The sequence below is a fragment of the Alosa alosa genome, chromosome 2 (assembly GCF_017589495.1).
Source record: "Alosa alosa isolate M-15738 ecotype Scorff River chromosome 2, AALO_Geno_1.1, whole genome shotgun sequence".
Taxonomy (NCBI): domain Eukaryota; kingdom Metazoa; phylum Chordata; class Actinopteri; order Clupeiformes; family Clupeidae; genus Alosa; species Alosa alosa.
In genome coordinates this window covers 17599278-17614481 of record NC_063190.1, presented here as the reverse complement: position 1 = coordinate 17614481, position 15204 = coordinate 17599278, and the positions used below count along the sequence as shown (strand labels likewise).

Below are 15204 nucleotides of genomic sequence, written 5' to 3'. Positions count from 1 at the left end.
TTCTCTCTCTGTCTCTCACGTGTGTGTGTGTGTGTGTGTGTGTGTGTGTGTGTGTGTGTGTGTGCACGCACATATGTGCATGCATGTGTGTGTGAATGTGTGTGTACGCACGTGCATGCATTTGTGTGCACATGTCTGTATGTGTGCGCACACACACACAAGTCTGTATTTGAGGGAGCCAGAGACAATGGCATCCCAGAGAGTCACTGTTGACATCCCCCAAATCCCCAAGCGCACAGACACCATGGGATTATGTAATCTGCAAGAAAACACACTCCAGAGGAGGCAGCACAGTAATCAGATTAGCCAGAAGTACAATGGAAGTACACAGCAGCAACTTTAGATTGGTGGACTGATACACCTGGTGGGGAGCGTTATCAACGAAACATCAGTTTGACTGGAGGGAGCGCTCAGCAGTTCACATCTACACCCCTTCTTCACATGAACATGTTTGAAAAAAAAAAGATTCTTTGGTTTTGTTCCTGTAAAGAACACACAAGGGTTCTTTCAGCCCCAAAGAACCATTTTCCAACAAAGAATCATTTGAACAAAGGTTCTATGTAAAGTCTTTGGGTAAACCTAATTAATTAGCAAAGTGTAATTTATATGAGTGCATATCATTACAAGATGCTGCTATATTTAGTGTAGTCCTTTGGGTTTTGGAGATAGAACAGTGTTTGCTTACAAGAGCAATTCATTGTAGCATTAATTAACACATTACTGAGCTGCATTAAAGATACTGTAAAAAGAACATCTCAATGGCTGAAAATAAGGTGTTCAAATGTCCCATGAGGTTCAGCCTTTTTTCACACAAACGTGTCAGACAAAAAGAGATTTTTTCAATTAAACTGACATTAGAGTAATGCACAATCACGATGATTGCAAGCAGCTGTTAGGTCACAGATTATTATTATAGTAATGGTAGTAATGGTAATAATAAAAATAACAATAATAGCAATAATAATAATACAAATAATAATAATATTAGTAAAACATTGTATCATTATAAACATTTCGTCCTCACTCTATTCACACAAATGAGATATCATATTGTGGTGGAGTATACACACAGGCATTCCCATAGACAACGGAGGCTTCCTCTTCATACAGCCTGTAGAGAGCAGCCCAGTTAAGCAGAGGGCCCAGCACACTCCACAATGCAGGAGGAGGGCAGCAAACCGGTGAAGCAAATGAGCTGCAGGAGAGGCAGTTATCCCAAACAAAATGAAGAGAGCTCCTCTCTTTACATGCTACATGCAGAGTGCGTAGTGCCCTGATGCATGTGTGTGTCAATCAGGCTTTCTCTTTATATTCCTCTCTTATGTAAGGGAGTAGGGCTATACTGGTTTGGAGAAGGAGAGGGACAACAACAGCTAGCATTGCCCGTGTGGAGAGAGCGCATGACCATACATTTGTGTCTGTTCCGTTGCAGTGATATAACGCGCATGTAAAGCTCAGGAGCGTCCCAAAATAACGGCACGGGGAGCCGAGCTGCACTCTCCTGCTGATACCACAGCCACTCAGAGGCTCATGCAGTAATAATAAGCAGCATGCATTTCAGGCACGGCTCGTCCTCCTCCTGTGTTCAGGAAAAAAATCCAGACACACACACACACAGGTGCAGAGAGAATGCTCTGACATCACTCTCTGTCACCATGTCAACCATAAGATCTCAACCCCTCCAGTCAGAGGAAAGTCCTTACACAACAGATGGTCGTGAGGTGATCCACAGACTGGTAAATAATTTTACTACAAGTGGTGGGATTGCACCTGTTCCCATCTATTCTGGATGACTTATCACTATGTGCTCTATAGCATAGTGTGGAATTTAGTTTTTTTTTATCAAGCATAGGTATTATTTACACAATTCTGCTAGCTTAATAACATATTTTTAGATCCAAATTAGGTCCTCATAATTATATGTTGCAGCGACACACATGGATAATAACATTTTATTAATCACAGGCATTATCTGCACAATTCTGCTGGCTTTATGATGCATTTTTGCATCTAAAGGAGGCACTGATAATCATTTGCTGTATAGCGACACACATGCCAGTGCAGTGTGTAAGGAGCTGAGATCTGCAGCGTTCCCACAGCACAGACTCCGCGTGGAGGCCGGCAGAATCCCACTCGGAACGAGCCTGGAGGAGAGGAGGCAGCGTGGGAGGAATAATGGAATGCCGAAGAGTTCCAGGGGAAAGCCTAGTCTCTCCCGTACACGCGGCCTGGACGAGATCTTCCTCTCTCTCTCTCTCTCTCTCTCTCTCTCTCTCCCATTCCATTCTTCTTTTGTCTCCTTTGTTTTCTTCTTCTTCTTCATCATCTCCTTCTTTCTCTCTCTCTCTCTCTCTCTACGTGCTGACTCATCTGTTAATCAGTGCACTTTCACACATATTTAAATGAATGCAGAGGCGGGCTGGGCCTCTGCTCGCTCGCACGCAGCCCTAAATGGGTGTGCTAGAAAAAAAACCCCAGGACAGGGAGACGCGCTGCTGCAGAGGAGAGGGGAACGAGGACGCTCAGGGAGGAGAGGTGGAGAGGAGGAGAAGTGGAGGAGAGGTGGAGAGGAGGAGAAGTGGAGGAGAGGTGGAGAGGAGGAGAAGCAGAGGAGAGGTGGAGAGGAGGAGGAGTGGAGGAGAGGAGGAGAAGCAGAGGAGAGGTGGAGAGGAGGAGGAGTGGAGGAGAGGTGGAGAGGAAGAGAAGCAGAGGAGAGGTGGAGAGGAGGAGGAGTGGAGGAGAGGTGGGAGGAGGAGGAGTGGAGGGGGAGAGGGGAGGAGAGGGAGGAGGGGGGGAGGAGAGGAGAGGGAGGAGGGAGGAGGAGGAGGGAGGGAGGGAGGAGGAATGGAGGAGAGGTGGAGAGGAGGAGAAGCAGAGGAGAGGAGAGAGGAGGAGGAATGGAGGAGAGGTGGAGAGGAGGAGGGAGTGGAGGGAGGGGGGAGAAGCAGGAGGTGGAGAGGGGGGAGGTGGAGTGGTGGGAGAGGAGGGGAGTGGAGGAGAGGTGGGGGGGAGGTGGAGAGGAGGAGGAGTGGGAGAGGAGAGAGGAGGAGTGGAGTGGAGGAGAGGAGAGAGGAGGAGGAGCGGAGGAGAGGAGAGAGGAGGAGGAATGGAGGAGAGGAGAGAGGAGGGGCAGAGGTGGAGAGGAGGAGAAGCTGAGGAGAGGTGGAGAGGAGGAGGAGTGGAGGAGAGGAGGAGAGAGGAGGAGGAGGAGAGGAGAGAGAAGGAGGAGAGGAGAGAGGCATGGGGATGAATGGGAAAGCAGCGAGGGGCAGAGGTGGATTTAGGAGTAGATGGGGGGCGGGGGGCAGAAAAGAGAAGTCTACTGGAGTTAGAGATGGAGACTGTTGTGCTCAGTTTTATAGAGCTGAGTCAACACTATGTATCTGTGAGTACATATGGTAGCTTCATCATGTAAACAAAATACACACATGCATGCACAAACAAACGTATACAAAATGTATACACAACACACACACACACACACACATATATATAAACACATGTATATACAAACACAATCCAGTCCAGGAGATCCAGGACTAATACTGCATATTAGGCAGTCCTATTGAATGTTATGAGTTGTTCTCCATCTTAATAGAGATAGGTATGAAGTGGAGTGAGATTAGAGTTCAAAATCATGCTGTCATGCCAGCACACTCATGCATGCATGCATGCACAAACACACACACACAAACATACACACACACTTAACGTGCACCCCAACACATTCATGCATGCATGCACCGGAGACAGAATTCTTCTGCTCATCTAGATTGAGATTTCTTTTTTTATTTCAGGGAAATGTATTGTGCAGACATGAATACAAACACAGGAGAGAGAATCTTATTTGTGGAAGGATATTGCAGAACACACACACACAGACACACACACACACTGGAGAGTGCTTTATTTGCTAGAGTAGTGCAGAACACACACAGAGACATACAAACACACATGCATACACACGAGGGAGCATGGTGCAGTAACTCTGTGTGTGTGTGTTCTGGGCTGACGGCCAGGCGCACACTCACACACAGTAGCGTTTCCCCCTCATCACGGCGCGTTTACAGATCACAGAGCAGCACACACAGTGGTTGCGTAACAGCTCTCAGTGCTGCTGTTGCTGCTGCTCGGCCTCTGTGCAGCCAAACAACCCTGCGCCTGCCTAGCCCCTGCTCCCGATCTGGGGACAAAGAGCCATGACCAACAGGACAGATCCTCTTCTCCTCTTTTCTCTCCTCTCTGCATCCCGTCACCCCCTCCCCCCGTTCTGCTTTTCACTGAGCTCTCAGATCCACATTTCTCATTCCTTCTTTCATTTTTTTCTTCTTTCTCTCTCTCTCTCTCTTTCTCTCTCTCTCTCCTGACTGAGTAATTGGCCTCAGAGGGAGTTGACTTTTGTCATCCCCCTTTTGTGGTAGAACAAGGCGCAGGGCATATACAGATGTGAATGAGTGTGTCTTTGGTGTCGGCGCAAAGAAACACAAGAGTCTATTTTAAATGGGGACAAGAAGAAAGGTGAGAATAACTAATTCTCCTAATTCTACTCCTTCTTCAAAGTTAAAGTGGAGAGAAGGAGAGATGAGGAGAGAGAGAGAGAGAGCCCATTTAAAGCACTCTGCTGAGACCACTGCTGCACTCGCTTCATTGGAACAAGACAGACTTCCACTGACAGAAACAGAAACTCTGACTGGGCAGTAAATATGCCGTTGATAACACTGAGTTGATCTCATTGTGAAAAAAGGAAAAAGGAAAATGTTTCTGTTGCTTAGCAACTCCTGCCAGCGACTTCCTCCATTACACAGCAGATTGTGGTCATTGCACATGACAAATTTGGTCAAAAGTGACAGAGATATAGTTTGATGAAGAATATACAGCTAGTGAGGTTGAAGCAGATATTGATAAGATGAAACATCCTAACACAGGCAACCTCAAAGGACTCAACACACATGCATCATCTCTGCACGACACACACTGGCATTTGTTTGGCCACTAGGGGGCGAAATTACTCTTATTGAGAAAAAAAAGTTCAGAGGAACGTGCTATGAATCTGTAGTCCTGTTATCCTATGTGCTAACCACATATTTAAGAACTAGGGTTACAGTGAAGGGAGGTAAATACAGTCACTCACACATACACACATGATATCATGGGCAACATCACATATGTGTTTCTACAGCTAATCATAAACAAGCCAATATCATTGGAGATTTTCATTTTAGTTTTAGACACCTTCCTTCAGCAACACCAAAGCATGATTCATATATAATATAATTTAGAATATATAATGGAGTTTATTGGTATCCATTGTTTTTTTAGGGCCCAACATCAATCCTAGAGTGGTATATTTCCACTAAAACAACGGAAGCGAGAACCTGTATCTTAACAAACTGAATGTGTGAGTCTGAAACAGCAGCTGCCATGAGGCAGGCATATTCTGAATAACTGTGTTGATGACACTGCATCCCTGAGAATATCCTAATCACATCTAAAATAGCGCCAGACAGAGACGTGATGGTTGCACATTCACTGTACCTTCACTCTGACACACACACACACACACTCACAGAAAAACCAAAGACATGTCTCACTGAAGATGGTGTTTATTTTCAGCTGAGGGGGGTTGGACTGGATTCTTCAGTCAGCGTGAGGTCTACTAAAGCACTGAAGGTGACATTGGTTCTCTCAGCTAGAGTGGTCGTGGTGTTAAAACATGAAAGGCTATGGTTGTCTACAAATGTTCTGCCAAAGTGCTGGAACATTCAATGCTTGCGTAATATTATTTATATATATATATATATATATATATATATATATATATATATACACACACACACACACATATACATCCATAGATACAAAACAGCTTTTTGTCATGGTTTTGGCCAAACGAAGCCAAATGCCATGTGCACATTCAGAAACATTAGATCAACAATGTGGCGACACAAATCCAGAATGTACTAAAAATGAATTCAGCCATGAAACTGTTGTTGATTGTTTTGCTTGTTTTCTCCAACACACACACACACACACACACACACACACACACACACAGACTCTCTCTCTCTCTCTCTCTCTCCAGAGCAGGCCATGATTCCAAGTAGATGATGGGGCAAACGAAGATACTAGTGTAGCCCCAGTGCTTTAATCTCCAAACTAAATAAAGCCAAAGGGCTCTTCTATTAGGAGGTTTACCACTTCCTTTGGGTTAACTTACCCAGATCTGTCACTTAACCACTTACTTGGAATACACACCTGGAGATAACACAACTGAAACATTAAGAGCACAGCGACGACTTTGGTGTCTGACCTCACTGACCACAAGATATGAAATCATCCGCGCTGTGACTGCTGGTTTGACATTCATACACAGCATAAGAGAAAGAAACAAAAACGTTTAGTGACTGACAAGCTGCTCCCATGTGTGATGTAGAGGGTGCACCGAGATTTCAGCTCGTCATACAGCTCATGGATACATCAGTGACAAGCGGTCAACACGGCAGTGATTTACATTCTAAACGCCTACTCACTGACTAGGTCAAAGACAGCAGAAAGTTCACTCTGAAAATGTGGAGGAACTGATCTACAGTTTCAAAAGTTTAAAATCTCCAGTAATCTATTTGTATGTAGTTGTAGTTCCATGGTGGAAGATCATTGCTTCGATCTAACTGTTAACTAATACTTGAGGTAAACTACTATATCTTTTTTTCATACATATTCCACAACTGGTGACTTAATGAACTGACATTCAAGTCATGTTATACCATCCGGTGTCGTTCAAAGACAAAACAAACAACTTTCATTTCCTAACTCTAGGCAAGAGAGGCATTTCAGCTTAACCCACATACACCAGCGTTTGGACAAGAGGATCTGAAGTTGATGGCAGATCAGGGGGGCATTCCAAGTATGTGGTTTAGTGACAAACCTGGGTGAAGTTAACTCAGAGTAAGTGGTAAACCTCCTAATAGAAGAGCTGTATGGCTTTATTCTCCAAACAAAACAATGCCATAGGGCTCTTGTAGGAGGTTTACTTGCCCAGGTTTGTCACTAAACCACGTACTTGGAATACCCCCTGGTAGATGACTTGAGGTGGTAAATAACTGAGGTGCGTGTTGTTTGGCTGCAAACAGTGGCGAACGTTCGTGGAGAATATGTTTTATCTGAACAGTTAAATTTGAACGATTTGGTGTAAACATTCCAGTAATGCTTCGTCAAGCTCCACTGTATGTTTGCAGAGAACTACCCTCCTCCAGACTCCCTTCGCAGTGTGTAAGAACTCAAAACAAATATGAAAACAGTTTGCAAACTAGCCTACATGTTTGCAAATTTGAACGCACCTCTGCTCATTTCTCCAGTAACTTGTTACAGTGAATACTAAACATGACTTGTGTAACAATATTGTTTTACAGTAGCAAAGAAAAAAAAAACAGAATGATAGAAGCTTTTTTGGAAACATCCAGTACGGTAGTGTACACCTGTGAGTTGCACAATTACAAAATCATCAGCAAAACAATAAATTGATATAAACGTAGTACAAATGAAGATCAAAACTCTCACAAGTAGGAAAAGTGTAAACGCTAAAATACTGATAGTGTAACAAATGAAATGTTTGAGAGTACAGAGAAAAGGGAGGAAAATGCACTGAACATGTCATTCACGCATAAAGTAAAAAATATACTTTTTTGACACTTCAAATGCATCATCACGACATAAGTTACATTTTGAGTGCTAGCACCTAAACTGTGTGTGGTGTGGTGTACTGTATCGACAGGTTTCAGTTTCTGTAATAAATATTGTATTTTTACCAAAAAAATTACCAAAACAGGTGACCTCTTCATAAAATCGCTACATAGATGTAACATTTCACATAAAAATAGTATTGTGTGGTATGTGCTAAAAAACTAATTGAGAATGAAAGTAATGACGCTAGCTTATTTATCAGCAACATACTTAAGTAAAACATAACCCCAAGGAATAAGAGATGGACGACATAGAATGACCAGGACAAAGAGTGTGTGCATGGGTAACAGAGAGAGAGAGAGAGAGAGAGAGAGAGAGAGAGAGAGAGAGAGAGAGAGAGAGAGAGACAGAAAGAAAGAAACTGTGAAAGAGCGAAGAGTCGGTATTCCAAAGAAATGAATAGTGCTGAGGAGACATCCAGCAGGGTCTTTGGTGGTGATGAGGGTCCGGCTGCAGATTGCACATCTGATCTGAATCGGGGCTTCAATTACGTGGAGCGTTTGCTCTGAGTGGGACCACCATAGCCCACCTCCACCGCCTTCATACTCTTTCCACTAAGCGCTCGCTCTTTGTCCGATCTGGCCCAGGGGGAACAGCTAGCGCTGGGGCAGAGGTGGGGGACACCCTGCGTCACCCCGACTGGGCGCATTTTGCCCTGGGAATGACCGGACTCCGCCAGGCCGCAACGGTAAAAAACCTCCAAGCCCTCTCCCGATGACTGGTGGTTGGCTCCAAGAAATGCCCCATTACCCCCCGCAGATGCCCCAGCTGGGTTGCGGCCGCGGAGGGAGGGTGCTGCCTGCAGAGGCAGGTCGGAGGGCCTGATGGCAGCCTGGAGGGCCGGCTTGCTGGCAGGATGCGTCTCGGATGGAGGGGGACACGCGGAAGGCTGTTTCTGGGACACAGAGTTTGAAACCGACACTGGCTCCAGGAGACCCTGACCGTGGCCGTGTCTTCGGCCATCCCTGGTCGCCGCTGGCTGCTGGTTCAGGCCCCCCCTGGCTTGACCTGGGGCGCCAGAGACGTGGGCGTTCTTCTTTTTGCGGTGAAGCGAGCTGGCTGTTCTCGCGGTCTCGTACGGCGTTCCTCCAGCTGTGGCCGCAGCGTCGCTGCTCGCGCACAGCTCCAGGCTGTCGGTGTCGAGTGAGCGGCTGCGGCGGTTGAGGGCCAGTGGCGGCGCAGCGGTCTGGCTAGCGCGTCCGGAGCTGAGGTGGCGCGGCAGGCTGGTGATGCCCCACGCGTTGTTGTCCAGCAGCAGGCTCTGCTCGTACGCGTCGAACAGGCGCTCGTCGCACTCGGCAAACGCGTCCTTCTGCAGGTAGCAGCTCTCGTCCTCGAACGGCTCAAAGGGCTCGAACGGAGACGCCAGCTCCTCCTCCACGCCCTCCTCCGTCTGCTGCTCGAACTCGCCCTCGTTCTCCATGTCCACCACATCGAAGGTCACGATGGTCGGCAGGGCCTGCAGGTTCTGTCCGAACGGCGAGCTGGACTCGGAGCCGTCCAGGCTCTCCGTGGAGTTGCAGTAGACGCGCGAGCGCTTCGTGAAGTCCACCAGCGCCTGCGAGAAGCACACCGTCAGCTCCTCCTGGGAATGGCCGCCGCTGGGCAGTGAGAGACCGTGGGGCTGGGCGGCCGGAGGGCTGCACTGGTCACGCTGCAGGTAGGGTCCCGACTCCTGCAGTGGACTTGGGATCTGGGAGTACGTGGGATTGTCCTGCATCTGGGGCCCTGACCCCCCGTCGGAGGAGAGAGAAGCATCCTCTAAGGCATGGCGCACAGGAGCTAGCCTGGTGCCTCTGGGGCTCAAGGGCTCCTCCAGGTGTTTCTTGCCCACCTTGCAGCTGCCCAGAGGGAGGTCCGAGTCGGTGTAGTACGGGCCTCGGTTGAACAACAGCGGGTCCTTGCCCGTCGTCCTGAGACTCTGAAGTTCACAGCACAGAAGCGCCTGCTGGATCTTGGTCAGGTGGACCTCCTCTGTCTCCATGGCGCGCGTGTCCATGGCGCCCGTCTTCAGGGAGTAAATGGGGCTTCCCTTACCCTCGTCGCTGCCCGGCAGGGACATCCCAAGGAAGTCGCACGGGTCACCATCACCGGCCAGAGCCGGGCTGAGGAGCCGGTCATCGGGCTCGAAGAGCTCATACAGGGCATCACCGCTGTAGCTATCGCGCGGCAGCCGCTCAGGTCTCGGCGCTGGCCGTTCGCGTGCGTCATCGTCCGCCCCGGGCGTGGTGGAGTCGTAGTAGCCCTCGTCGCTGTTGGGGACCGACTCCTGGTGGTCACTCTGAGGGGTCATGAGGTCGCCTGGGCTCAGGACCGTCTCCAACACGCCGAGGGGACTGCTGTCGGTGTTGCTGCTGATGCCGCCGCAATCGCTGCTGCTGGTGGTCGGGGTAGTGATGGTGTGCAGCGAGCTGATAGGCTGGTCCGGGGTGATTGGCAGGTCGTCGGAATGCTCGTCGGGGACGTAGCACGCCTCGTTGGCAGCCTCGGCCTCCCACAGGCCCTGCAGGTAGTCGCCGTCCACCTCGTCAGGTGTGGCCATCTCTTCGCCACCGCCCTGGTACGAGACAAAGCACGAGCTGCGCTTGCCGGCGTTGCGGCTGCCCCGCTCGCCTGACACCGAGCTTTCGGCGACGCTGTCGTCGTCCTGGTCGGCGATGATGTCGCCGCAGCCCGTGAGCGAGTCAAAGCTCTTTAGGGACGCCACGTCGCCAAAGACCAGGCTGGCGTGGTCAGAGGAGGAAGACGCAGCCGGGGGGTCGCAGTCCGCCCCTTCTGGGTTTTGCTCGGCAAGACGCACCAGCTCCGAGTCGGCACAAAGGGGCTGCCGATATGTGCCGGGAACACCCCTCTGGATAACCTCTGTTTCCTCAGCAGCTGCCTCCACTCCACTCCTCCTCCTCTTCTCCCCCACCTCCTCCTCTTCCTCTTCCTCGAGGTTCCCCTCTCCCACCCCCCTCGTCCTCATCTCAGGCACTAACACGTCAGCTTTCATACATTCAGCGGCGGCGTACACAACACCCTCCCTGCCGTTAGCGGAGTCAGGCACAACCGGTTCCAACACGCTGCCCAGGCGGCCATCGTCACTGCTGCTGTGACGACCGGTGTCCACCTGGGCGACAGGCACGTTACAGGCACTGGGCAACATCTCCAGGCTCGAGATTTTCTCTACATTCTTGCTCCTCTTGTGTCTCCTGATGCTGCTGAAGAGGCCTCGAAGGCCCCTCCTCTGCCATGGCAGGAATTGTGACTTCAAAGTCTCCCCTGTTCCCCGTTGCGACTCAGCCCCGCCTCCACAGTCTCGCTGCGCGCGAAATTCAAAGTCTCCGGCCGCGATGTCGCCGCTCCCCCTGACGCCGTCGTCCCAGCATCCTCGGCTCACGCCGTCGTGCGTCCTGCTCTTGGTGACGCCACTCTTGGAGGACCCTCGGCTTTGGCCTTTCCCGAGCCCACCGAAGAAGCTGGGCAGCACGCAGATGCTCTTGCGGCTGCTGAAGAACTTAAAGGCGGTCTTCCTCAGTTTCCCAGAGGGTGGCTGTGGAGGAGGGTGTGGTGACTCCTGGGAGATGGATTCCACAATCTCTGCTTCACTGAGCTCACTTCCTGCCCCGGTCTCCATGGCAATGAAGGTTTAAAGCAACAAGCTAGGCTACATGAAGTCACCTTCAGGTCCAATGAAAAAGGATGTTCGACTTGCCATCTCACACAAGCTGTCTGCCATGCTACACCTAAAACAACAGAGAACAACAAAATATATTAGAAACAGTACAATCCATCCCTGGTGTTATCATGTTAAACGATAAAAAGGAAACTATTTCAGATAAATTCACGAAACTCCCACAGAGAGTACTTATCTAGTCGCGTCTACACAGGTGACAAACATAAGGCATGAGCAACAGTCAGTTGTCCACTGAAGAAATACCTAACGTTACTCATTTTGGGAATGACTTGAAGTTAAGTCAAATCTAGTAGACAGCTCAAGAGGTCAACAAAACTAAGTCCAGCTGAGATTATGTATTTTGCATTCAATGCATTGTTCTTGTTAAGCGTAGCTTTATTGGTAGCTATGACAATCACCGATTTATTTAGACACAAAGAAACCCCATGTGGAACCTCGCTTGCTAACTTGGCTCTTCTGGATGACAGATCTGGCCACTCATAACTGAAAAAGAGCTTCGATTTGCGCTCAAAAAAAGACTCCAGAGATCATCAAAACAAACAACAACATTAAGTCACACTGTAACGTTAGTCAGATAATCCTTCTCCAGCTATTAGCCAAGGTTAGCTAAGGCCTTCGTGATTGCTACCTTTGAATATGGCCATGAAATTAGTCTAAGTCGAAGCAGAAATTCAAATCTGGTATAACGTTTCTCTGCATCGTGGCAAAGTTGAAAACTGTTTCTTGACCAAATTATATAACATTATAAGTATCGATTACATGACAGAGTTGTGTATGCTAGCCAGTTGATGTCACATTTAGCTAGCTGTTTCACTTAACGTTAACTCAAAATATAGATGGTCCTTTGTTAGGTAATAATACTGCAACGTTACAGATTACTGCCCTGCGGATCTGCGCGCTTATTGAACAAGCAGTCAAATGCATACATCAGAAAAAAATAGCTCACCTTCACTGACGCTAGCATGCTACATCCCGTCACAATAAACTAACCATTCAGTTACGTTTAGGACTTGACTCACTTTGTTCATTCGATGAGCGCTAAGCTACCTCTGGAAAGGCTTCCTGTTGCTGTTGGATGGTAAATTGATCGAATTGCATGATGGGTGTTGTATGTCCTACATGAAAGCTGTTCTTGAAAAATAGTAGGCTACCTAAATAAAATCGTCAAGACTATATTGTGTGTTGACAAAGGATCTATGTCCACTTTGCCCGGATTCAATTACTGCATTTCGCAGAATTTCCTAGCCACGTCGTTTACATGCAGATTCTTTTTAACAATCGGATTGTAACCATAGACTGTATAAAATCGGTTGAAATGTGAAAGGTACCCAACCCTACAGATTGCAACTAATGTGAACGTTGGGCCTAGTGATGTGCAAGAACAACCCATTTCCTGGATGTACGACCCATGTCTCTTGTTCGACTCAGATAATGAAACGGCACAGGTCAGAGCACTTATGACCTGATGATGATCTTTTACAAGATTCACATTGACATTCACTATGACAAAAAAAAAAAAAAAAACGTCAGAAAGATGGAGTTAGAATGTGATTTATTCCATGGAGTTCCAGTACCAAGAGCTGCAATTCAAAGAGACAACACAAGTAATCTTTCCAATATAATGAGCTACCTAGCCTGCTGCGTACATATATAGACATTTACGAATAATAACCACACAAAAAGCCTTTCAACAGGACTCTTAAAACATGACATGTAATTTCAAAAAGTCCATTACAGTAAAAGCGCTTTGATTAATTTGTAATTAAATAGTTTTCTTTCTGTAGACAGCATTGAATACTATGCGTGAAAGGCACAGCTGTTGCTAGCACAGTTTACAGGATCACACGGTTTGGTATGTGTTTGAGATAATTTTTCAGGCAAGGTGGCATGTCCAAACAGTCTATGGAATCAATCCTGTTGATCTTTCTCAGATGCGTTCTGATGGCCAAACGGCACTGGGAGGTAAGTGATTTCGGACATCCTGGTAGGAAAAGAATAGAACAGATGTGTTAAAAAACAACAAAATCCATAATCAGTCAGAAGAGAGATATTATGAAAAAGACTCGAATGGAGTGCAGTAGTATCATCACATTTTATGGCTTTTGAAAGCAAACACTACACTACATGCTACTCTCTCACCTCTCTCTTTTAGCAGAAGCTCCACTGCTTCGTTTTGCTTGGTGGTCTTCTCTATGATCAGGGTGGGTAGATACACATTGGCCCCAAAATCTATAAGTAGCTGCACATACTCAACTCCACATCCATGCCTCAAGCATGTTTCAAGCACAGTTTTAGGCTGCTTCCCCTTACTTGGAAGCCTCTCATCGGGATAGTTGTAGTCGGGGTCGGCGCCGTACAACAGCAGAACCCGAAAGCAGTCAAGGTGCCCATACACAGCCGATAGGTATAGTGGGCCACTGCAAATGGCCACACCCGATGTCCAAAGGTTCACTTTTGACCTGGCATTGACATCTGCTCCGTGGTGAAGGAGCTGTCTCAGGATATCCGGGTCGCCTTCGCGGGCAGCCGTGAGGACAGGGGAGCTGTTGTTCTTGGGACAGCCGTTGGGGTTGGCCCCGGCACGCAAAAGGGCCAACACACATGTGAGGTAGCGGCCACATACTGCAGTGAAGAGCGGGGTTTGCGCCTTCACGTCTATGCAGTCCACCTCAGCTCCGTGCGCCAAGAGGACCTCCAGGCACCGCAGGTGGCCCTTGCTTGCGGCCATGCGGAGCGGGGTTCCTGGCACGCCCCAGCCACTGCGGTGGTTAATGACCCGCTTGTACCGTTCTTGAGAGAGTAGCTCCAGTAGAAGCATGTGGTCATCGTTGGACACAGCCTGGTTAAGATGACAGAGTTCACCACTGTCTTCCTCTTCTACTCCAAACCTGAGCTGTAGCATAAAATGCTGCAAAATATATAAAACATGGTCAATATATGGTTGTGCAAACCTAGTGCGCAGAACAAATTGCACATTAAAATAAAAATATAGAGCAGACACATTTGGTGCATTCAACTAGGCCTGCCTGCCTACCAGGCCCCCCAACATGTTTATGCAAATTAGCTGAGACTTGCCTCCTACATGCTACTCGGCACACTGATATGAGCTGCGAAGACTCGGCAGAAATGTTATTTAAGCGACATCTTATGTTTCATTATCCCGTTTGCTGTTTAGTGAAGTAACAGCAGTGTTGCTTTCTTCCTAGCTAGCTAAAGCTAGCCACCTTGACCATATACGGTTTGGTTGAATTTCAACATTTCAGAGCAACACATTACAGGATAAATAGGTTATTATCTATCTAGCTCCGTCTGGGAAATATAAAAAAAAACACACCTGTTATATCTTCACAGTAGAAATCCAGCGCGAGATCACTGTAAATTTAACGCCAGCAGTGCGAGCTGTTAGCGAAAGATAGGCGGCGATTTAACGTCAGGTAAGTTAGCGGTAGTGCTAACTTAGCGCAATCCTTGAGCTAACCAAGCTGTTGTTAGTCGGCTGCATCCACTTTACAGTTATTAAGCTTGTAGCATTTCACAGCACAAATAAATATCGCCTTGAGATATTGGGGTACAGTCGACAGTTATGCACAACACTGTGTTTTACTGGCAAGTAGCTGGCATGCAAGCTATCACTCACAGCGTCAAGGACTTGTTGTTTTGATGACGTCACCACTCGTCAGCAAAATTAAGTGGGCACTGGGCAGAAGCCAGACGCTGCGATCAAGCAGGTCCCCTTGTCATAAATATCAGGCTACTTAGATATATCATATTCACTTCAATTTACT

At 47.8% G+C, this 15204-nt stretch overlaps 2 protein-coding genes across 6 annotated transcripts; both read right to left on the bottom strand.

Annotated features, from left to right (window-relative positions):
• Window positions 1-7303: 7303 nt before the first annotated feature.
• amer1 (APC membrane recruitment protein 1) lies at window positions 7304-12808 on the bottom strand. 4 transcript variants are annotated; one of them, XM_048237680.1, is made up of 2 exons: window positions 12366-12808; window positions 7304-11468 (listed from the first exon to the last, which is right to left on the bottom strand). In XM_048237680.1, exon 2 carries the CDS (start codon window positions 11357-11359, stop codon window positions 8228-8230), a length of 3132 nt encoding a protein of 1043 aa, XP_048093637.1. In that variant the 5' UTR covers window positions 11360-11468; window positions 12366-12808; the 3' UTR covers window positions 7304-8227. The 4 variants fall into 4 exon arrangements, with proteins under 4 accessions (XP_048093637.1, XP_048093638.1, XP_048093639.1 ...); XM_048237681.1 differs by having other exon boundaries at window positions 12439-12808; XM_048237682.1 differs by lacking the exon at window positions 12366-12808 and adding an exon at window positions 12048-12218.
• A 146-nt stretch (window positions 12809-12954) lies between these two features.
• On the bottom strand, window positions 12955-15141 carry asb12a (ankyrin repeat and SOCS box-containing 12a). Of its 2 annotated transcripts, none has more exons than XM_048233165.1 (3): window positions 14754-15141; window positions 13559-14327; window positions 12955-13400 (listed from the first exon to the last, which is right to left on the bottom strand). In XM_048233165.1, exons 2-3 carry the CDS (start codon window positions 14319-14321, stop codon window positions 13252-13254), a joined length of 912 nt encoding a protein of 303 aa, XP_048089122.1. In that variant the 5' UTR covers window positions 14322-14327; window positions 14754-15141; the 3' UTR covers window positions 12955-13251. The 2 variants fall into 2 exon arrangements, with proteins under 2 accessions (XP_048089122.1, XP_048089129.1); XM_048233172.1 differs by having other exon boundaries at window positions 15057-15136.
• Between the last annotated feature and the right edge of the window lie 63 nt (window positions 15142-15204).